The sequence below is a fragment of the Macrotis lagotis genome, chromosome 3 (assembly GCF_037893015.1).
Source record: "Macrotis lagotis isolate mMagLag1 chromosome 3, bilby.v1.9.chrom.fasta, whole genome shotgun sequence".
In the NCBI taxonomy this organism is placed as follows: domain Eukaryota; kingdom Metazoa; phylum Chordata; class Mammalia; order Peramelemorphia; family Peramelidae; genus Macrotis; species Macrotis lagotis.
Window position 1 is genome coordinate 91,787,121 of NC_133660.1, and position 23,999 is coordinate 91,811,119.

General features: G+C 35.2%; 1 protein-coding gene across 11 annotated transcripts in view; it reads left to right on the plus strand.

Annotated features, from left to right (window-relative positions):
• The window catches only part of NEK1 (NIMA related kinase 1), a 163,867-nt gene that overhangs the window by 135,831 nt on the left and 4,037 nt on the right, over positions 1–23,999 (plus strand). For all 11 annotated transcript variants that reach the window (XM_074228988.1, XM_074228982.1, XM_074228983.1 and 8 more), the window contains 6 exons: positions 384–475; positions 2,771–3,012; positions 6,163–6,314; positions 8,355–8,593; positions 13,063–13,196; positions 13,726–13,858. In XM_074228988.1, coding sequence (XP_074085089.1) covers positions 384–475; positions 2,771–3,012; positions 6,163–6,314; positions 8,355–8,593; positions 13,063–13,196; positions 13,726–13,858 — 992 coding nt within the window. The remainder of the gene's footprint in view (positions 1–383; positions 476–2,770; positions 3,013–6,162; positions 6,315–8,354; positions 8,594–13,062; positions 13,197–13,725; positions 13,859–23,999) is intronic.

Here is a 23,999-nt window from a genome sequence, read left to right on the forward strand (position 1 = left end):
ACAGGTATTACCTTCCCATTCCATTGGAATCCAAGGCCTCATCATGGTGAAAGCACATGATAGGAACTTTCTCATTTTTTGCTATTGTGATAAATATTTTGTAGGGCATTATTATGGTTTCTGGATCTCACTAACCACTTACTCTTATGGAAATCAGCAAACCCATCTTTGACTCTCTTAATAAATTTGACCTGGCTTCTAGCTTTTGTAGTCTTTTATTCTGTTCCTCTAAAGGAGGAACTTTCTGGTACAGTAGTTTCCATAGCACTAGACAGGCCAAAATTTATTTCACATTAAGACTCTTGTTTGTTTAAATTGCTGTATGATTTACAATATAAATAACTAATTCCTGCTATGTTTCAAAACTTTTTCTGTGTTGGCAGCTTGAAGAATAAAACACCACAAAATGATCTTGAAGCAACTTCTGAAAGAAAAAATCTGACTGAAATGGAATCACCTAATAATATTCAGATAGGTCAGCTTATTCTATTTTTTAAATTACTTTTTTAAGAGTTGTTGGTACTAAACTTTTTTTCTTTAGGTGCTGTATAAGACTAAGTATTGCCACATCACTCAAATGAAATCAGAACTTATTAAATAATATTATATGTTACTCTGCAATGACCAGTCATTTAAAAATATTTAGCCCCTGCCCTTAAGGATCTTATATGTTATTGAGGCATGTGTATTAGGCATGTTTATGGTAGATAAGAGAGGCAAAATTGAGATTTATTAAATTTATTTATTATTAAATACCTACTGTATACCAAACACTTTGTTAGTAATGTAATTAAAGAGCAGAGGATAAACCTAAACAAAATATTTAATCTTTATTATATAAGATAGATATAGAACACTAGCTTGGAAATCAGTAATCCTGTATTATACTTCAGGGTTTTGACTATCTTACTGTGAGACCCTGAATTGAGATGACTTGAATAACAATGTAAAAGTGACATTTACCAAAATTATATGAACCTCTCTGATATGTTTAGGAACCACACTTTATTATAGCTCAGCTAATATGGCAAGGAAATTACACAGTCAATACATACCATTTTGTTAGTTTTTTTAACAAAATATTAATTAAAATATAAGAACATTGTTTCTTTCCCCAGTACAAATAAAGATGAACTAGTTAAATATCAGTGGATTCAAACCATTTCCTACATAAATTTAGTTGTGATCTGCATATACATTTTAGAATCCTACAGATTGCCCATTCTGCCATCCATATGCTTTGACTTATTTTCAATTAGTTTGTTGGCTTATTTCCTATTCCTTATTATCATACCAGGTCTTCTCGTCCTGAAACAAACCTTCATTTGATGTAACCACCTTCATTAACTGTTTCCTATATCTCCTGTGTCCTTTGTAGTTAAACTCTTCACAAAGGTTACCTACAATAGGTGTCTCTGCTTTCTCTCCTCTCACTCTCTTCTTAACTCTTTATGTACCTGTTTCTGACCTTAGTCTACTGAAAGGCCCTCCTGACTCCAGGGTCAGTGCTCTATCCACTGCACCACCTAGCTGCCCCCCCATTACCATTATTTCTTTGTCTACGTTTCTGAATCTTGGCTAGGCACTCTTCTCTTTTCTCCAAATTGTGTGAAATTCACTTGATGATCTCATCCACTACCCCGATGTTAATGACCATCTCTCTCTCTCTTGATGATTCTCAGGTCTACCTTTAATCCCCAAAACTCACTGCTGCCTCCAATCTAGCAAGGTCCATTACCTTCCACTGAATTTCCATCAGACATCTTAGACTTCTCGTGTTCAAGATGGAACTCATCTGTCCCCCCAGACCCTTTTCTCACCCTCTTCTGTCACTGTCCCTCAGACTTGTAACTCAGGGGTCACTAGTGCTCTGTCTTTTGCCTTCTCCCCCCCATTCAGTCTGAAGTCAAGGCCTGTGGATGTCCCTTTGCATCAGCTCTAGAGCCCAGTCCCCAAGCTGGTGCAGACCTTCCTCTCTGGCCTGCAGCACACTTCTGGGGGCCTGCCCACCTGGAAGCCATACTCCTCTCAACCCCTCCAGTGATTTTCCTGAAAACACCTTTGGTCAGGTCACCATCCTTCCTCTTCAGGAAGCCCTTCACACCCAGGTCCCCTCCTTCCTTTCCTGAAGTTTTTTTCCTCAAATATCCTCTTCAGTCCAGTGACTCCACCACTCCACTCCAGCTGTCCCCATGTCTGGGGAGTGCTCTCCCTCCCTTGGCCTCCCCCTCTCGAGGCCGAAAGAAGTCTTTCCTACAGGAGGCTGCTTCCAGTCTCTCTTCATTACAGCGCCTTCCCTTGGGGAAGATAGAGCCAGCAGGGCATGTATTGTTTACATGGTGTGTGCCCCCACCCCATTAGATTTTAAACTCCATAATCAGTGTTTATTGACTGATTAATTGATTGATTGGATTTAGCATTGACTTTTTAAAAATTTTCTTTTCAGATGTGATTTTAATTGTTTTCAAATGTAATGACTGTCAATCTTAGCATACTTAATTAGAAAACATACTTTTAATTATTTTTGTAGGATCTTTATTTAAATGAAGTATTTTTAATATATTTTTAAAATTTTGTTAATAATGTTAATATTTAACATCACTTTAAAATGTTATTTGAACTTATCTCTTTAGTGAGCATTAGGGATGTTAATAGTAGAATATATGATCTGAGCAGGAGGTGAGCTCGATGACTTCAAAACTCTCTTTCAACACAAAGCTTTCAGGATATCACATGACCCACCAGGCCTGGTTTTTCCTTTATGCTACAGAACCTGCTGTAGGTGACTCTGTGCAACCTGAACCTAATCTGAAGAAGTCTCTGCAGCCTGAATCTTTTTTTCACAAAGCTGATAATTTTGAAGCCTTGAAAAAAGCTGCCTTCATTCCATCAAGTCATAATATACAACAGCAATCGTTTCGTGCCCGTTCCGATTCACCAGTTAAAAGTAAAGGCACAAATTCTTTGCTAATTGGGCTTTCTACTGGTCTATTTGATGCAAATAATCCAAAGGCAAGTATTCTGGTTTAATTATAAAATACTGTTATATTATTATTATTGTTGTTGTATTTCTGTTAATAGGTTTTTCCTTAAAACCCTTTTCATTTTTAAACCCTTAAAAAAAGCATATGAATGCCCTCTTCCGCCCAAAACATTAAAAAGGTTTACCTCTTTACCTAGGGTCATAAATAGGAACCTGAAACATTTTTCTATTGGCTTCCTTTTACAGAATTCTATTGGGTTCACATTTCTTGCACATATTTAGGACCTTTCCCTTTTATTACCTTTTCCTTCATTGCCATTCACCCTTTTTCTATCCTTATATAATATTAAACTAACATGTGTGTAATATAAAAGGTTCCCAACAAATGAATCTGCAACATTAAGGTTCTGTAGAGGATTTGACTTAGAGTCAGTAAGAAATTAGTTCAGATCTGATCTTAGATCCTTAAAAAACCACTGGACAAGTCACTTAAGCTCTGACTACCTCAGTTTCCTCATCTGTTAAAATAGTAGGATTGTTAAGAGGTTGAAATAATATATCCATAGCACTTTGCAAACTTCAAACTGATGCTACTACTACTAATACATACATATATATATGTATATATATATATATATATATATATATATGGGGGGGGGTGTTGCAAGCCAATGGGGTTAAGTGGCTTGCCCAAGGCCACATAGTTAGGTAATTATTAAGTGTCTAAGGCCAGATTTGAACTCAGGTACTCCTGACTCCACTGCTGGTGTTCTATCCACTGTACCACCTAGCCACCCCACTAATAATATATTTTTTAAAAATATGAATTTAGATAACTAGATTTATTAATAGATTTAGTTTATTAATCAAGAGTAATAGTTCCAGGGAAAGGGAGGGCAGAGAAAGGAGAAAAAACACTATGCTAAGCACATTAGAAATATTGTCTTATTTAAAACCACAACAACTCTTTGAGATAATGCTTTTATTATCCTTATTTCTGAGTTGAGGAAAATGAGGCAAACATTGACTAAAATGACTTACCTTACCCTAAGCCTGCCACTTGATACATTCATTTTCTTTTCAGGTTCTAAGACAACCAAAAGATATATTTTGTAACTTCTGCATAAATCACTAAATTAATCATCATAGTAATATCTTAAGAGTATCTTTCTGATAATATTTTCCAAACTTACAGCTGTGTCCTTGACAATTCTCAGGACATAATCAATCTTAATAAATGCCTGTTGATTGTCACTTTGGATTTTCATTGCCTCTATCAATAAATATATATATATATATATATATATATAGATATATAGATATATATATATATATATATATCTGAAGTGTGTTGGCATACTTTTATAGAAATTTTTAAACATAATACTTCCCTATTCAGAAATCATACTTTGAGCACTCTTAGCTCCTAGGACACTGGCTCCCAATTTAGAAAACTTATGTAGACAGAGGTCATTAAGCAGCATGAAAAATAGCTGCCATACCACTCTCCCATTTTATATTTTTAGAAGAATATAAATCCCTTCCAGACCAGACCATTTTGGGAGATCCACTGACAGGTATAGGAGAAGACAAACCTTCACTAGAAAAACACACATGCTCCCCACTCTTCCTTTTGGAAGCCCAACTGTCATCTCAATGAAGCTCCCACATCTTCACATTTGAATTTTTACATGGGCTTCTCCTGATCATATCCCATTCCTTACAATGTTCTCTTTGGGAACCATTACTTCTCCTATTTTCCCTAACTCAAAGGGCTAATTGGAAGAGTTGATATATTCTTTGTTTCTCTCTCTGCCCTTTCCAGACCATTCTTCTAATCATTTCTCTCAATAACCTTGCCTCTTCTAAAGTTCATATCATCCATTTATATCATTCTCTCCATGTCCTTATTGTCATTGTCTTCTGACCTTAAGGGTATTTGAACTTCCTCAATGAATTTAGCTCCAAACTTTTGATCTTTCTTCCCTTATATTTTGTTCCAGATCTTTAATATGCCTGTTGATGCCACACCACAAATCCCCTACCTTCCACCCCAAACATTTAATCCTTAGAATTATGTGTCATCTTCAAGAGACAGATATGGATGAAGTCAAGCCTTTCCCATTGGGAAAAAAAGAAATAAGAACAGAGTTAGAAAAAACTAGCATCTTTAAGCAGTGGAGAAATTCTGGATTTGTCAGACAGTAAATAAAAGCAAGTAGTGGGTTTTAGGGTAACATTGTGGAGAACCAGATTAACAACTTTATTCTCTCAATAACTGAAATTTATGAGACTGTGAGGTTTTATTCAAAAACATTCATTTATTCTTATGGAATTTTTATAGGTATCATACTTAACAACAGCAAAACTAGAATAAATAGCTCTAAGTTGCAAAGAATTTAACAGGCATTAAATTTTAAAGTTTGGTTGTAATACTTTACATAAGAATTCACTTTTTGACTTAGAATTTTGTATTATTGCTTTAAGTTCTTTGAGTTAATGAAAAGCTCCAATTGAAGAAATATTAGTCATCGACCCTTGTGTGTGATCTTTCTTCTCTGCCTTTTTGCAGACACTTGGCTCTGTTGCATTTATGATACTCTTCAGTTGTAGTTCACTTATTAGCTAACTGAAAGGAGATAAAATATTTAGCCCTTGGGTCTCTTAATATGTGACCTGTGATCTAGCTGAATTTTTCAGTTAAACCAAAGGGGGAATGGGGGAGAAGAGGACTAATTAGTTAGAACACATTAAATAATAATTTCTTGCTGTTCAATAAACTAATATTGGGTCAACCTCCAGCCTCCAACTTCTTGACAGAATGTTAATGGACAATAGGTATGGAATGACATGGTTGGTTAGTGTGTTCTGCTTAACTTTTTAGTTGTTTACAAGCAGATTAAGTTCCAGTGGGGGTATATGTGAGGAACCATTGAAAAACAAGTATGATGTTTTTAAAAAGTAAATAAAACTTAAATAAGTAAGATACATTATTTTCATGAAATTTCTGAAATTTGAAACTAAGTCACTAAGAATTGGGCTCTGTGTGTGTGTGTGTGCATGCATGCATGCATATATATGTATATGTATGTATATACACATGCAAAATACAGTAGTATTTTTTCTCATTTTTGATTTTCCTAATTATCCTTCCTAATTTTAAAAAAATTATTTTTTAGATGTTGAGAACATGCTCACTTCCAGATCTCTCTAAGCTGTTTAGGACACTGATAGATGTTCCCACTGTGGTAGATGTATGTCAAGACAATCTTGAAATAGAGGACACTGAAGATGAACCTGTTAAAGAAGCACCTTCTGATTGTGAAGAGATGTAAGCATGAAGCTGTTAATGAATATCATAAAAGTGTGTTTGAGTTGAGGTGGAAATTACTTTCAGTCTCTAGATTTATTCCGATAAATCAGTATTTTGAAATCAACTTCAGATTTATAATTTTATCATTTTATCTCAATCTTTAGCAGACTATAAGCTTAATATAAACCAGCACTGTCATGTGGCAGCCAGGAATACTAAGCAGTCTTAGACTGCAATCAAATAGTAATAGTATCCAAGACTAGGGAATTGGTAAAGGTTTTTTTCTACCCTGACCCACCCTGGTCAGACCACATATGTAATATGATGTTAAATTAGGATGCCATGCTTTATTAACCCTAGAAAGACTGGAATTTAGGAAGGCTTCTAAGAAGTAAGCTTCTAAGAACATCACATAATGCAGCACATTTTTCTTTTATCCATAAAACAAAGAAAATAGAGATAGTATGATTATAGCAAAATTTTTTGCATCAGCATACAAACACCTTGCCCTTCTTGTGAAGCACTTCCCAAGAAAGGTGATTGAGATGGTGAATTTCCTCAAAAGGTGCTACTGAAGCAACCAGTGGCAACTAGCCTGGAGAACATAGTGCATAATTACATGTATTTAAAGGGCAAAGACAAACATGTCCTTGTGAAACAAAGAAAAGAAATTGAATTTGTTCCAGTAAAATAGAAGCTTCAGGAAGGCAGAGACCATCTTTCATTTTGTTTTTCTAAACCTAGGGCCTTCCTTGCACTTAATCACTTAAAAATAAGTACTTGTTGGACTGATTAGATCATTTGTACTGCAGAGCAAAATTAGCCACCATGTTTTGAAGTTCTGTGCAGGAGCAATTCAAGCTTGACATAAGGAAAAACTTTGTGATGAAGATATCCTTAAGTGGAATGGACTAGTCAGAGCTGGGTGTCAGTTATGTTGTCTCAAGGGAATGCTTGATTAGGGAAACGTCAAATGAGATGGCCTCTAAGATCCCTTCAAATTCTATGATTCTGTGATTATAATTTCATTCCATTTGCTTCACTGCTTTTTAGATCTTTTTCTCTTATTTTTTTAAATGCCTATCAATTTCATTGAAACCTTGCAGTGCTTTCTGCCTTTGACCTGTGGACATTTTAGGAATGCTTTTGTTTTTCTTATAGTCATATTCTTCTTAGCTTAAGATCATTGGAAGATTTTATTTTTTACATTTTTTAGAGATTTGGAACACACAAATGTACAAGTTACTATTTTAATAATTTGTATTGGGAATGTTTACTTTTGAAATATTCATTTTGATAATATATATTTACTCTTTTTATAAATAGTTATAGTATTATTTATATTGCAAATATCAGTATTGAACAAAAGCAAGATTTAAAAAATTTTGTTCTCTTATACTTACTAATTGACAATAAAACTTCACATTCAAGTGTTCTTTATTTATGAAAGACAATTTGTAACATTGAGGACATATTTTGCACTTACTGCCTGTGTATGGAAAAATTTCCCTCTAGTATTTCTTTCAAATCACTTTTTTTCCCTAAACATTCCAAGTAATCATTTCTTTTTTGAATTTGCTAAGTCATCTAAAATGTTCCTATATTACAAATTATGTTCATATTTGGAGGCAAAAACTCCTTTTAAATTAGCTAAAATATTTTAAACAATATTCTAAAACTTATTAAACTAATCTCTATAGTAATGTAATTTCACTAAACAAATAAAAATTTTAAAAAATTAACATCCATATTAAATTATATATCATCATATATTAATTAGTACACTAATGTATCATATTGTTAACTTTACATTAATATCTATATTATAATAACAATAAATAGAATTATATTTTAACCTGTTTTAAATCTCGAATCTTTTTTAAAATTTAAAAACAGTATTAAATATTTTAATATTGTTTTATAATGTATTTTAAATATTATTTTATATTGCCATCTAAGCTCTCTGCGCACAAGTGAATACGGATTTAAAATGCATCGTGAAGCTAAAAGAAATTTGATCATAATGTTCATTTTAACCTTTTGATTCTTAAATTTCAGGATATTTGGGGAAGCAGACCCAGATTTACAGGAGCTTCAGGCCTCTATGGAACGGTTACTTAGAGAACCTAGTGAAGAATATAGTGAACCTAGTGAAGCACCTAATGAAGAATCCAGTGAAGAAGAAGAAACTGTCTTAAAGTCCAACAATGAGGGTCATGTAACAAATGGCACAGAACTTGCTGATGAGGATGACAACATAAGCAGTGAAAGTGCTCTTAATGAAGAGTGGCATTCAGGTGAAAGATAAAACCCTATGATTGTTGATCCCTTTTGAAGTGTCAGCTTAAAGCAAATGATTTTTTTAAAAGTTTATAATAGGAGTAAAAGAATTTCCAAATATAAAAATAACTGAAAGACTGGGGAACTTTTAAGAGGAAAAAGAAAAGCATTTTTTTTCCCCCTCTGAACATATAGGGGTATCTTTTCCCAGGCAGTTATCCAAAACTAATCAGACTTACTCTCTTTTTTTTTTAGATTTTTTTGCAAGGCAATGGGGTCAAGTGGCTTGCCCAAGGCCACACGGCTAGGTAATTATTAGGTATCTGAGGCCGAATTTGAACCCAGGTACTCCTGACTCCAGGGCTGGTACTCTATCCACTGCGCCACTTAGCCGCCCCCCAGACTTACTCTCAATTGTTGCTTGATCTCCCATTCTAGATAATGTTTTCAACTATTATCACTAGAAGAGGTCAAAGCTGTGATCCAGTTTTTTTATTTTTATTGTTTACAGTTAACTTGTCATGTATTCACAATATAAATGATAAAATTTGATTTCAAGAAAGTCTATATAATAAATATTGTGAACCAGTCTTAAAATAATTTCACTCCCGTCACCATTTTGTTATTAAGACTTATCTTAAGGTGGCTAGGTGGCATAGTGGATAAAGCACCGGCCCTGGAGTCAAAAGTACCTGGGTTCAAATCCGGTCTCAGACACTTAATAATTACCTAGCCGTGTGGCCTTGGGCAAACCACTTGACCCTGTTTGCCTTACAAAAAAAAGAACCTTAAAAAAAAAGACTTATCTTAATTTAATGTAATCGAAATCATCTAGTTGGTTTTGGTGATGTTCTCCAACTCTTCCTTAGTCATAAACTGCTCCCCTTTCCATAGATCTGACAGGTAAACTAGTCCTTGATCTTCTAATTTGCTTATAGCATTATTTTTTATGTCTAAGTCCTGTAACCATTTGGATCTTATCTTGGTAAGGGGTGTGAGGTGTTGGTCTAATCTAAGTTTCTTCCATACTAACTTCCAATTATCCCAGCAGTTTTTATCAAAGAGGTAGTTTTTATCGCAATGGCTGGACTCTTTGGGTTTATCGAACAGCAGATTACTATAATGATCTCCTGCTTTTACACCTAGTCTATTCCACTGGTCTATCACTGTATTTCTTAGCCAGTACCAAACAGTTTTGATGACTGATGCTTTATAATATAATTTTAGATCAGGTAGGGCTAAGCCCCCTTCTTGTGCAATTTTTTCATTAAGCTCATGGGAATTCTTGACTTTTTATTTCTCTACTACATTCACTTTTTTTTTTAAGGTTTTTGCAAGGCAAACGGGGTCAAGTGGCTTGCCCAAGGCCACACGGCTAGGTAATTATTAAGTGTCTGAGACCGGATTTGAACCCAGGTACTCCTGACTCCAGGGCCGGTGCTTTATCCACTACGCCACCTAGCTGCCCTACAACTTTTTATTTCTCCATATGAATTTACTTACAATTTTTTCTAATTCATTAAAGTAATTTTTTGGAATTTTGATTGGTAGAGCACTAAACAGATAGTTTAATTTTGGTAGAATTGTCATTTTTATTATATTAGCTCTACCTAACCATGAGCAGTTGATATTTGTCCAGTTATTTAAATCTGATTTTATTTGTGTGAGAAGTGTTTTATAATTGTTTTCAAAAAGTTTCTGAATCTGTCTTGGCAAATAGACTCTCAGGTATTTTATATTGTCTGAGGTTACTTTGAATGGGATTTCTCTTTCTAGCTCTTCCTGCTGTATCTTTCTAGACATATATAGAAAAGTTGAGGATTTATGAGGGTTTATTTTATAACCTGCAACTTTGCTAAAATTGCTCATTGTTTCCAGTAGTTTTTTGGATGGTTTCTTGGGATTCTCTAGGTAGACCATCATGTCATCTGCAAAGAGAGTTTTGCCTCTTCCTTCCCAATTCTAATTCCTTCAATTTCTTTTTCTTCTCTAATTGCTGAAGCTAACATTTCTAATACAATATTGAATAGTAGCGGTGATTGTGGGCATCCTTGTTTCACCCCGATCTTATTGGGAATGCCTTCCCCATTGAATTTAATGCTCATTGATGGTTTCAGATAGATACTGCTTATTTTAAGGAACAGTCCATTTATTCCTACACTCTTTAGTGTTTTTAGTAGGAATGGGTGTTGTATTTTGTCAAAAGCTTTTTCAGCATCTATTGATATAATCATATATGAAAAAACAATACTATAAGCAAATTAGAAGATCAAGGACTAGTTTACCTGTCAGATCTATGGAAAGGGGAGCAGTTTATGACTAAGGAAGAGATGTAGAACATCACCAAAAACAAACTAGATGATTTTGATTACATTAAATTAAAAAGCTTTTGCACAGATAAAACCACTATAACCAAGATCAAAAGAAATGTAGTAAATTGAGAAACAATCTTTACAACTAATGATTCTGACAGAGGACTCATTTCTAAAATATACAGAGAACTGAGTCATATTTTTAAAACAAAAGGCCATTCCCCAATTGACAAATGGTCAAAGGATATGCAAAGGCAATTTACAGATGAGGAGATCAAAGCAATCCACAGCCATATGAAAAATTTCTCAAAATCATGAATTATTAGAGAAATGCAAATTAAAGCTTCTCTGAGGTACCACCTCACACCTCGCAGATTGGCCAATATGACCAGAAAGGATAATGATCATTGTTGGAAGGGTTGTGGGAAATCTGGGACACTACTACACTGTTGGTGGAGCTGTGAACTCATCCAACCCTTCTGGAGAGAAATTTGGAACTACTCCCAAAGGGCAACAAAACTGAGCATACCCTTTGATCCAGCAATACCACTACTGGGTCTGTACCCTGAAGAGATGATGAAAAAGGGTAAAACATCACTTGTACAAATATATTTATAGCAGCCCTGTTTGTGGTGGCAAAGGATTGGAAATCAAGTAAATGTCCTTCAATTGGGGAATAGCTTAGCAAACTGTGGTATATGTATGTCATGGAACACTATTGTTCTATTAGAAACCAGGAGGGACAGGATTTCAGGGAAGCCTGGAGGGATTGATGCTGAGTGAAATGAGCAGAACCAGAAAAACACTGTACACCCTAACAGCAACATGAGAGTGATGTTCAACCTTGAAGGACTCACTCATTCCATCAGTGCAACAATCAGGAACAATTTTGGGCTGTCTGCAAAGGAGAGTGCCATCTGTATCCAGATAAAGAGCCATGGAGTTTGAACAAAGTTCAGGGACTATTCCGTTTAATTTAGAAAAAAAAACATATATCTTATTGTCTGATCTTGTTATCTCTTATACTTTTTGTTTCTTCCTTAAGGATATGATTTCTCTCTCATCACACTCAATTTGGAAGCAAAATAAAGACTGACAGATTGCTTTCTGTGGGGGGGGTGGGGGAGGGATGTAAGATTGGGGGGAAAATTGTAAAACTCAAATAATATCTTTAATTAAAAAAAAAAGAAGGGGCAGCTACAGGTGGCATAGTGGATAAAGCACTGGCCCTGGAGTGAGGAGTACTTGGGTTCAAATCCGGTCTCAGACACTTAATAATTACCTAGCTGTGTGGCCTTGGGCAAGCCACTTTACCCCATTTGCCTTGCAAAAAAAAAAAAACCCTAAAAAAAAAGACTTATAATGTCAACTTAATTTCCTTTAAAGATTAAATATTCTTTCGAAGATTTGTCTTTATTTATTTCTCTATTTAAAGTTACTGTTAAGTAACTGACTATGCATTAATGAGTTTTAATTTTGCATTTTTAAATAGCATTTTGTCTTTTCTAATGTTTTCAGACTTTTTTAAATATGTAGTTTAAATAAAAGAAAAATGTTAAACTCATACATTATTTTCCCTTAACTGAAATTTTAATAATGTGAGCTCTTCCATATTATTTTTTCACTTTAGGGCTCATTTTTTTCTGCCTATTGAAGTAAAATGCTTAGAATTAAATTTCATAGCATATATTTATAGTTGCTAAATTGGACAGGCATAAAACTGTGCTTTTCCAATTTCTGTTCATTTAGTTGACATTTTTATGTATGCCAGCATTTTAATCTAATTTTGTGTTCTAGTTTTTAAAAGCTCTTCCTAAAGTAGATTTAGAACCTGAAGGAACACTAAAGAAAGTACCTGTTCTCTCAGAAAGTTAAAACCCCTCACTTGATTGACTTGCCAAGGTCATACAGGTAACAAACAGCAAGGTGGGATTTTTGAACCCAGATCTTCTAATTCCAAATCCAGAGAGCACTTCACACTTTACCATGCCATATTATTGTTAATGATATTTAACTTAGTAATGATTACAATTTTTTGATAGTGAAAATAGTCATCTGCCATTGATTATTCTTTGTGGAAGAATTAAACTTATTTTTTTATTATTACTGTGCAAATTATTTCTTATTTTTATTGTTTTGATCATTATGTAACTGTCTTTTCCTCATTTTTTTAGATTACAGTGATGGTGATATTGCCAGTGAATGTGGGGAATGTGATAGTGTCTTTAACCATTTAGAGGAACTGAGACTTGATCTGGAGCAAGCAATAGGCTTTGATAAATTCATTGAAGTGTATGATAAAATAAAGGTTGGTAGAATGCTGATTAAATTTACATTTGCTGACATTCCCAAAGGATTCATAATGAAAAATGCTACCTTTCTCCATAGAAAGAACCTATGGTGTTTGAATACAGACCAAAGCATAATATTTTTCACTTTCTCTTTCTTTCTTTTTTTGTTTTGTGTGTTCTTCCAAAAAGTGATTAATATAGAAATTTTTTCATGATTGTATACGCATAACCTATTATCAGATTGCTTTCTATCCCAGGAAGGGAAAGGAACTGAAGGAAGGAATAGTATTTAGAATTCAGAAACGTTTTTTTTTAAAAAAGTGAATGTTAAAAGTTATTTTTACATGTAATTGGGGGGAGCAAAATAATAAAAATGAAAAGACTTTACATTTGCCTTTGAAATGTACTCTCTGGATAGAGATGACACATCTTTATGGTCATTATATTAATAAATACTGAAAATATTTCTAACAATCAAATTAGTCAGATTAGAAAAAGGTAATATTTAAGTGATCATTAAAATTTTACAATTGTCATTTCATATAGGCAATACATGAAGATGAAGATGAGAATATTGAGATTTGTTCAACAATAGTTAAGAATATTCTGGGAAATGAGCATAAGCACCTCTATCCTAAGATCCTTCACTTAGTCATGGCAGATGGAGCCTATCAGGAAGGTAATAATGCTTTCAAAAATTATTATTAAGTATTGAATACCTGCTTTAGATGTAGTTGGAAATGTAATTTAGATTCTAATACAAATGCTTTAGAATATAAAAGTTTGGATATCTTTGACTAATTCTAATACTTTACATTTATTTAAGTATTAAAAATTAAATCTAATTTGATCTTTTAAGCAAAATTTATATTTACTATTTTAAAGATCTGTGATTTCCTCAATGTAACTATTTCTTTCACTGATGCATGACACAATTTTTCTGTACTTTAGAAGATAATATTCTTGAGTTTCTGTAGCTGATAAGTTCTGTACTATTTGGATAACCTGGAGAAGTGTCTGAATTTCCCTGAGCTTGTTTTTAGACAACACCTGACACCATGGCTTTACTCTTGAAGTCTTTTTATGCTTAGCAGGATTTTTTAGAGCTGAAACTACCAAAAACTTACCAGAACACTGGTTTGAGAAAGGAGATAGATATGAAAAATCAAGATCTAATACAAAGAAAAAAATTAAGAATTAACAAAAGAAAAGTAGTATTGTTATGAATAGTAGCCAAATGACATAGATTGGGGCTTAGATGAAGGAAAAAAGAAGAGATGAAAAAGTCCTTGATTTCTATATAACAAATATTTAAACAGAGAACTTGTATAAAAAGGATGAGGAATGAGAAGGACTGATAATCCCAAAGTGATTGTCCCAACTTAAGTGAAATTTTGAAAAATTTTTACTTTGTTGGGATAAATAGTAGGAATTTAGTAGGAATGTTGTGGTTTTATTAGTAGTAATACTCAACAAGTAAAATTGTGTTCATTTCTGATAAAATGAATAATTTGACAAAGTATGGTTTTAAAATTTAAAAGAAATTATCAGATACAAAATTGATTTGATTATAGGAAAATAAGGAACTTTAATGAAACAGAATGGAATTTTTAATGGAATTCAGAATTAAAAGTTAATAAATAGATGGGGAAATCTTTGCTATGTTTTTCTGTTTTAAAAATTGACCTTCAAAATCTATAAGGAAGTCAGGTTTCTCCAATTTTAAAAAGTTGTAAAAGGATTTGAACAGGATGTTCCTGAAAAAAACTCAAGACTCACGTGACTAATTAGATAGTACATTAATGAAACTGGAAAAAGAGGTTTACTATTGTGCTGCTGAAGGAACTGACAGGGCAGTCAATTGAGAAAGCAATATGACATACTACAAGAGCTACAGGACTATTTGTACTTTCTAATCAATTAAATACTACTCCTAGGACTACACACAAAAATTACAGTAGTGACAGTAAACAAAACAAAAAGAAACAAGGTTATTGAGACAGACCCCATACGTGTATTCATATGCATACCCAGAACTATAAACCATCCAAATAATTTAACTTCTAGTGGGAGTCTACAAAGAGCTCAGAAATTTGACCTTCAGTGTAGAATCTAAGTAGCCTTTTCTCATCACTGTTCCCACATATTGATGTCACTTCATTGTAAGGGTAGGGAGGTTCACAAGGACCTTATACACAGTACAACTCTCCACCCCATGCATTCTCACTCTGTTGAGTCCCCACCACCCCTTAGCATTGTAGGTAGCAATTTTCTTTTTTTGTATTTGTGTTGGGTGGAGGGGTTGACAATGGAGTTAAGTGACTTGCATGAGGTCACACAACTAGTAAGTATCAAATGTCTGAGGCTGGACTTGAACTCAGGTCCTACTGCCCCCAGGGCTGGCGCTCTACCTACTGCACCACCCAGCTGCCTGTAGAGGTAGCAGTCTTAACTTATCTGGGGCATCCAATTGACTGGCTTTCTTCACAAGCTCTTCTTTCTTTTTTTTTCTTTTTTTGGTTAAGTGGCTTGCCCAAGGCCACACAGCTACGTAATTACACAGGTTCTTCTGAATCTCTTATATACAAATTTATTCTTCTTATCTCATGCTCATCCAGAGACTCATGCAGCTGGAGCTCCTAAGTCATTCAGGCTATTCTCTCACTCTCTAACTCTCCCACGAATGTAACAAATGAGTCACTCTTACCTTTCTTAACTATACCATCAAGCTAATTTCTCCCACCACACCCTCAACACCAGTCCTAGGGGATTAATAGTGCTTCTTCAATAGAGGGTCAGCATGGTTTGTTGTTGTGTACCTCTGCAGCATTCTGCAGGGAGGCTGTGCCCTTTCTGGCATTTTCAGCTACTTTATTTATAATAGCAAAAAATGAAAATGACTTTTATCATCCATAAATGGACAGTGAATAAATTCTGGTATGTGACAATTCATAAAAAAAAATTAGTATCATGATTACTATAAAAATAAAATCCAGAAATACAAAACAAAGTTTAGGAGATAATAAGAAATAAGTAGGATCATTTGTTATTGTATTGTTAATGTATATTCTATAAGGATTTTCATAAGTTTATAATTTCACATATATAATTTTAAAATGTGTGTACTCAAATGTGTTTACTGACGTTTATTTTTTCTTCAAGTCTTCTATGTCACTCTTTCCCCCATCCTCTCAACTGGAAAAATCTTACCTTATATTTCACCTCCCTCCCAAATTAAAATTATTCACTGAGAGCTCTCTGTTTTTTTCTTTTTCTTATACTCCTTTACCACTGTCTTTTCCTTCACCTCTGACTTGCATGAGGAGGTGGCCTTTTTCCTTGCCAGAGCAAAACCCGTCTCCATGCACCCTCTATCTCATTCAGAACCATCTTCTCTGGAAGATTGTCCTTTCTGTCATCCTTATTCTCATGAATCTTCAGTCTGTCCTTTCCTTCTGTCTGCTTTCCTGTTGGCTGCATGCATGCCCATGTTTCCCTGTCGTGTAAAGAAAAACCTCTCAATTCATCCATCCCTGCTGGCTGGATCATATCTCCACTTCCTTTGGTTGCTGAACCTCTTGGGAATGCCATTTACAGTCGATCCTTCTACTTTATCTATTCTTTTTTTTTTTTTGCAAGACAAATAGGGTTACATGGCTTGCCCAAGGCCACACAGCTAGGTAATTATTAAGTGTCTGAGACTGGATTTGAACCCAGGTACTCCTGGCTCTAGGGCCGGTGCTTTATCCACTACGCCACCTAGCCGCCCCTTACCTTGCTTTTCAGAATATTGCATTCCAGGCCCTTCAGTCCCTTAATGTTGATGTAGCCAGGTCCTGTGCAATCCTTACCAATGCTTCTTGGTATCTAAATTGTTTTTTTTTCTGGCTGCTTGCAGGATTTTCTGTTTTATCTGATAGTTCTAGAATTTGACCACAATATTCCTTGGCATTTTCATTTTGGGATCCCTTTCTGGGGGGGGATCGATGTATTCTTTCAATAACTATTTTGCCCTCTGGTTCCATGATGTCAAGGCAATTTTCTATCACTGAATCCTGTAATATCAAGTCCTGGCTTTTTTTTCCTCTTCATTATTTTCAGGGAGACCAATAATTTTTAAGTTGTCCCTCCTACTTCTGTTCTCTACGTCAGTAGTTTTGCCAATGAGGTGTTTTACATTTTCTTAGATTTTTTCAGTCTTTTGATTTTGTTTAACAGATTCTTGTTTTCTCTTGAAGTCATTAGTTTCCACAGACTCCATTCTTTTTTTTAGAGAAGAATTTTCTTCATTTACCTTTTGCAACTCCTTTTGCAATTGGTCAATTCCATTTTTGAAATAGAATATTTTTGAACAATTGAGGTTTTAAGAGAATTAGGGGTTTTTTTTGCGCATTTGTCCAATTATCTTTTCCAAGGATTTGTTTTCTTATTGCAAGCTGTTAATCTTCTCTTGAGTTTCTTTTCCCAAATCTTCCAATTGATTTTTAAACTCCTTCTAGATTTCTTCAAGAAGGTCTTTCTGGGCTGGAGATCAAATCACATTCTCCTCAGAGGTTCGAGATCTCTCTGAGTTATGGCCTTTACTTTCTAGCAATTTTTCTGTGAATCCCCCTTTTCAATGACCTTTCTTCATTTTTTCTAAGACCTTGCGTTGGGGGAGGAGCTGGTTCACAGAGGTTTGGTGTTAGGATCCCTAGAGGCCTTACTCACTGAGTTTAATAATTCCACCTGAGCCAGCCAGTAAGGGGGTGCTGATTGCTTTCTCTGGAGTGTCTGTGGTCTTGATTTGAGTCCCTCTTCCTTGGCCTGGAGGGGGTGGGTGGCACTGCTGAATACTTTTATCCTTGAACAATGTGGGCTATGCTCTGGGGCAAGGTAATTATTCTCCCTATTCACCGCTGAGGGAGCTCTGCTGCCCATGCCTGATCCTGGTGGAGAGGAGGGCTGTCACGTTTTTGTTCTGGTAAGAGAATTCAGCTGAAATGAGAATATGGAGTCTGAGGTCTCCAGACCATAGGAGCCCAGGGCATCAATGTCTGCAACTCTCCATGCTGGAACTCACCCTCCAACCCTGCCAGTAAGCCCCAGACCATCATTTCCACAACCAATGCCTCCGCACCCCAGTTGGCTCGTGGACCACAGCTCCCACAGTCATTGACTCTGCAGGTGATTCCAGGCTAGCCTGGCTCACCCATGATCCCCAAAGACAAACTTTGAGGTAGATGTTCTTCTCCTAGCTTCTTTTTCTGGGTTTTGTTGATCAAATTTCTGTTAAGAGAGGTTTAAGAGGCTTGTTTCATATTATTTCTGAGGGGAAGCCAGGAGACCTTAGCACAGTGCCTATCTTCTCTCCACCATCTTAGCTGGAAGTCCCCACAATTCTTTCTCTCGGTGCAAATGGTATTCTCCATCACAGACAGCCCCAAATTGTCCCTGATTGTTGCACTGATGGAAAGAGCAAGTCCATTAAGGTTGATCATCACCCCCATGTTGCTGTTGAGGGTGTACAGTGTTCTTCTGGTTCTGTTCATCTCATTCAGCATCAATTCATGCAAATCCTTCCAGGCTTCCCTGAATTCCCATCCCTCCTGGTTTCTAATAGAACAAGTGTGGTACATACACCACAATTTGTTAAGCCATTCCCCAATTGATGGACATTCACTCAATTTCCAATTCTTTGCCACCACAAACAGGGCTGCTATGAATGTTTTTGTTTAAGTGTCAGTCATCCTTTTTTTGATCATTATCAGATTATTGTGATGATTATGACTTTGAATTATACTTTAAGAATTCCTTCTGCAGGTTCTCTTCCTTTCTGATTATTCCATTATTGCTCTTGAGATTCTTGACCTTCTTCCTCTAGATAAGTATTGTTATTTTTCCTAATGGCAAAACAATCCTTTATCAGATTGGTTAATATGACACTGAATGAGTAAATTAACTTAGGAAGAATTATAATTTTTAATATATTTATTTTATTCCTTCAAACTTAATGAATTATTGTTTCAATTAATTTTTAGTTAATTCTTTTCAGTTTACACAATCATGTCATCTGTAGAAAGCAATAATTTTGTCTCTTTTTATTCTCTCACTTTCTATTTCTTACTCTGTTGTTATAGCTGGACATTTCTAGCACTATATCTAATAGGAGTTTGGACAATAGACAGCATTTTTTTTTAACTTACATTATTAGAAATGATGCTAGTTACCTTCATTGCATAAAATGCTGTGCCTTAGTTCTAGCTATTTTTGATTTAATAGGTTACAAAAGTTCCATTTATTCCAGTGTTTCCAATTTATTTCTATCAATTTAAGAGGGTTTTTGTACAGTTTTGTTAATCTCATTTTTTATTTTTTTTTAGATTTATATTTTGCATTTTTATTGTTAGGATTTATATTTTAGTTTTTAGTTGAAGTTTTTAAATTTGTTGTGTTTCTAGTTGTCACAGTATCTTTAAAGCATATTGTACAGATATGATGTTGAGACCAAAAGATTCCAAGAAGGAGTTAAGAAAGTAGACCCAGAGGAGATTGCTCATTCACTTTGTATTGATTTTATATAGATATATATTTATATTGTTCCTTGAGGAAAGGGACTGTTTCTTTGTATCCCAAATGCCAAACCCAGGTAGTCCATAGTAAACTTCATAAATGTTTAGACAGATGTCTTCTGCTCTAGTGTGATTAGGTGAACAGAGTAGCTTTGGGTTTTTTTTGCAAGACACATTTGTGTTTATGAGCATTTGTAAATGACCCAATAAAGTCATTACTTGTCTTCGGTGATAATATTGGTGTCATGCACTTAATTAAAGTCTACCATCCTCCCCATCACATTTTAAATGTTTTTTTCTTTCTACCCACTAGAATTGACTCACAGGTAGCAAATGAGCTAACCTTTTATAAATAACCATGGTGAAAGATTTGGTTAATAGTCATAGAATAAGGGGAAAAATAGCCTGGATAATTCAAATATCAACTAATCAGATACAGGATGAAGTTTTTTTTTTCTTAATGTCCTCAGAAAGGTGGTATGCCAGTTTCAAAATAACCATTTTCTAAACTGCACTATTTTTAGCCTGTTCTTTTGTTAAGTCTATGTTATAATCCACTTCCCTGATTTTTCTCTCACTGGTTTTGTAATTATATTTTGCTTTTGACATTATATGTTGCCTTTTCCCTGTCATCCATATTAATGATAACCTATTTACATAAGAATTCAGCTCTCTCCAAATGAAGCTCTTAATTTCATCCAAAAACACTACCTTCCCAATTAAATATAAATGTGATTTTAAGCCCAGGTTTACTTTCCTTCTGTCTCAGACACATTTATTTATAAATAACTTTCATGTCTTTAAGAGTCCAATAGAGATTAGTTCTAGTAAAGAATTCAAAGCAGGTAACTCTATGTTGTCTTTAGGATTTTCACATTTTTTGTTCCTGATATAGCATTCCAAATTCAAATTAAAGTGGATATTAGAATATGAATAGCCATATGAATTTACCACTTGATTAAATATAAAGTGAAGAAAATAAGTAAAGTGACAGGAGATGATATAAAAGGCAAAGTGTATTTAAAAAGCTACCCAAGAATGTGTTCCCTCCCTCCACCTTTTTTTTAAATAAATAAGAGTTGGTGATATAAGAAAAGGTGTTAGATTTAGGGATAAAGAACCAAAGTTCAAATCTTGGCTCAGCAATTTATTAGATACAGAGCACTCGTTAAGCCAGGCTCTGTACCAGATGCTGGGGATAGAAACACAAGAATGCCCCAAGGTCCCTACTCTCTAGAAAATGGGGGGAGGGATTGAGCTGAGGGTGTGTGGAAAGTGGGATGAGCAGGAGTACAGTGACCACAGCTGGGCCCCCTCAGCTTATGGCCATCCTGCCACCCTTGGGATCTCAATCCTCACAAAGAGTAGACCTCATAAAGGCAGCTGAGGATTCAAGGAGTGGTCCAGAGAGGGACTACAATTAGTAATTGAACAGTTCTCTCTCTCTCTCTCTCTCTCTCTCTCTCTCTCTCTCTCTCTCTCTCTCTCTCTTTTTTTTTTTTTTTTTTTTAGGTTTTTGCAAGGCAAATGGGGTTAAGTGGCTTGCCCAAGGCCACACAGCTAGGTAATTATTAAGTGTCTGAGACCAGATTTGAACCCAGGTACTCCTGACTCCAAGGCCCGTGCTTTATCTACTACGCCACCTAGCTGCCCCTTGAACAGTTCTCTTAACTAACTCTTAAGACCTTAGTTCCTTATCTGCAAAATGAGAGCATTAGACTTGATAACTTTCAAGATCCTTTCTAGCTCTATAGTCTAGTAATTGAAAATTTTCAAATCATTCCATTTAAAATGCACTGGAAGGATGTCTGTTGTTATTAGGCAAGTAAGGCACCTTTTTTTAAAAGGCATTTTACTCTAGTTAGACCTTTACTCATGCTTTTGATATTTTGTACGGAAAATATATATATTTCACCCAGCGTTCAGAAAATGATCATCTAGAGGTGACCTAACCTGATAACAGACTGTCAAACTTCTTTTGTCTTGGACCCCTGTTCTTCTGTCAGTACACCTAAGTTTTCAAGGACACTATTCCTTAGTTACCATGTCTCAGACCTGATGATTTGACAGAAAACCAGTGATAGAGTACACCCCCCAAAAATGTTAAGAATATGCTTGGGTCTTTTATATCTAATCACAAGGACTTCAAATAAACCAAAAAATTAAAAAAGTAGAGAGCATAGTTGGTGTGTCCATGTATGTCTGGAGGAGAGGCATGATATAGTAATAATAAAGGATTTCAGTTATCCAGGCAAGTTCTGAAGATCTCTTTCTCTCTTGGTCAAAAGGAGAGCAGTTAATTTCTTAATTTGTCTTAGTGATAATTTCATACTGATTCACATTAATAGGGAGAAACTAGGATGAAAACAATGGGAACCTTGGGGAAAGTGATCATTCCATTTCCTAAAGTATATGATAAAGAAGTAAAGGAAATCCAGGTGTAGTCTGACATATGCTATGGATTTTGGGAAAGCAGATGTCAAAAAGTTCAAGATGAAAAGATAGGTAGGATCCCATGGTCTAAATGCTACAGAAGAAATCAGTCTGGAATTAATGAGAAAGTCTCAAGAATGACATTCTGGATAAACAGAGGGAATTGATCCCAGTGAGGAAGAAAAAGGAAATTTATTTGAAGAAACTAATGTAGATGCAGAGGAACTCATTGGCCAACTTGGATATAAAAAAAAGGCACAAGTCCATCTCTCTTTCACTGCCCAACCTCTTGCTGGGAAAGTATCAATAATTATTTACTTAGGTATGCAACAAGGGGTGGCTAGGTGGCATAGTAGATAAAGCACCGGCCTTGGAGTCAGGAGTACCTGGGTTCAAATCCAGTCTCAGACACTTAATAATTACCTAGCTGTGTGGCCTTGGGCAAGCCACTTAACCCCATTTGCCTTGCAAAAACCTAAAAAAAAAAAAAACCCGATATGCAACCAAAACAGTTTTTCCTTGCCAGATTCTTAGGAGAGACCAAGAACCAGTGCTTGTGGCAGGCTAGCAGTAGGGAGCAACTATAATGAGCTATTATAGAGGAACCAGTCCTCAAAGTCAGGAACCAAAAATTAAAAAACCAATCCTTAGTGTTGTCATATTTGCAGTGGTGAAAAAAGTACTGTGGCACCTTTGATATTCCTAACCTATGTCTGAAAAAATATTGTCCAATCTGATGAATTCACAACTGGGATCATCATAAACTAGAAGGCATGGATAATAAGGCATCCTTTTAAGATACAGCAAAGCTCCAAGAAGAATGATTAGATAAGCTTTTTTGAGTGATAGAAGATAATGGCAAGATTCTAGGCAAACAGCAGACTGATGAAGTTACTGAGAAGTTAGAAGCCTAGTCTCAAATCCATCCACACTTCTCTTTGCATAGATAAGCAGACATAGACTAAACATAGCTAGAAAAATCTACAGATTGGACTTGTTTCTTTTCAGGATTCTTTTTATAAAAAGCACAAAACATACTCAAACTAATTTCTTTTTTTTTTTAGTAGTTATTTAAATTTTTTTCATTTATTTACACATTACTAAAATATTCTTGTTGTAAGAGTAAACATAATACCTTCTCTCTCCCACAAAAATACAACCCCATGAGAAATAAAGTGAAATAAAGAAAAAATGTGTTTCAGTCTGTGTTCTGATACCATCAGCTCTGTCTTGGGTGGATCACATTCTTTATCATAAGTCCATCATAGAAGTTACTTCCATATTTTTCCACAATTGTTGCTGATTGTAATTCTCTCCATCCATTCCTCCCCACTACCATCTACTATATTTTTTCTTTCCTTTCACTCTGTCCCTTTTCTAAAATGTGCTGTAGGGTAGCTCAGTGGTGCAACAGACAGAGCACTGACCCTGGGCCCAAGAGGCCCCCAGCCTACATCCCACCCCAGAGACCCAGCAACCACCTGGCCCCATAGTCCTAGACAAACCATCCAATCCCACCACCTTGCAAAAAGTAAAAAAGAAAATGTGTTATACCTGACTATCCTCTCCTATGTTCTATCTTCTCCTCTATCACCTACATCCCCATCCCCCATCCCCCTTCTCTTCTTTTTCTTCTAGATTTCTATACCCTATTGAGTATGTATGCTGTTTCCATTTCTGATGCCCCCCTTCCATACTATTGCCAAATCTATTTCTTGACTCTTATATGAAATATCTTAGTCTATTCCACCTCTCCTTTGTCTTACTCTCAGTACATTTCCCTTTTAGCCATTGATTTCATTTTTACAATATATTAATATCTTCAAATTTGGCTCT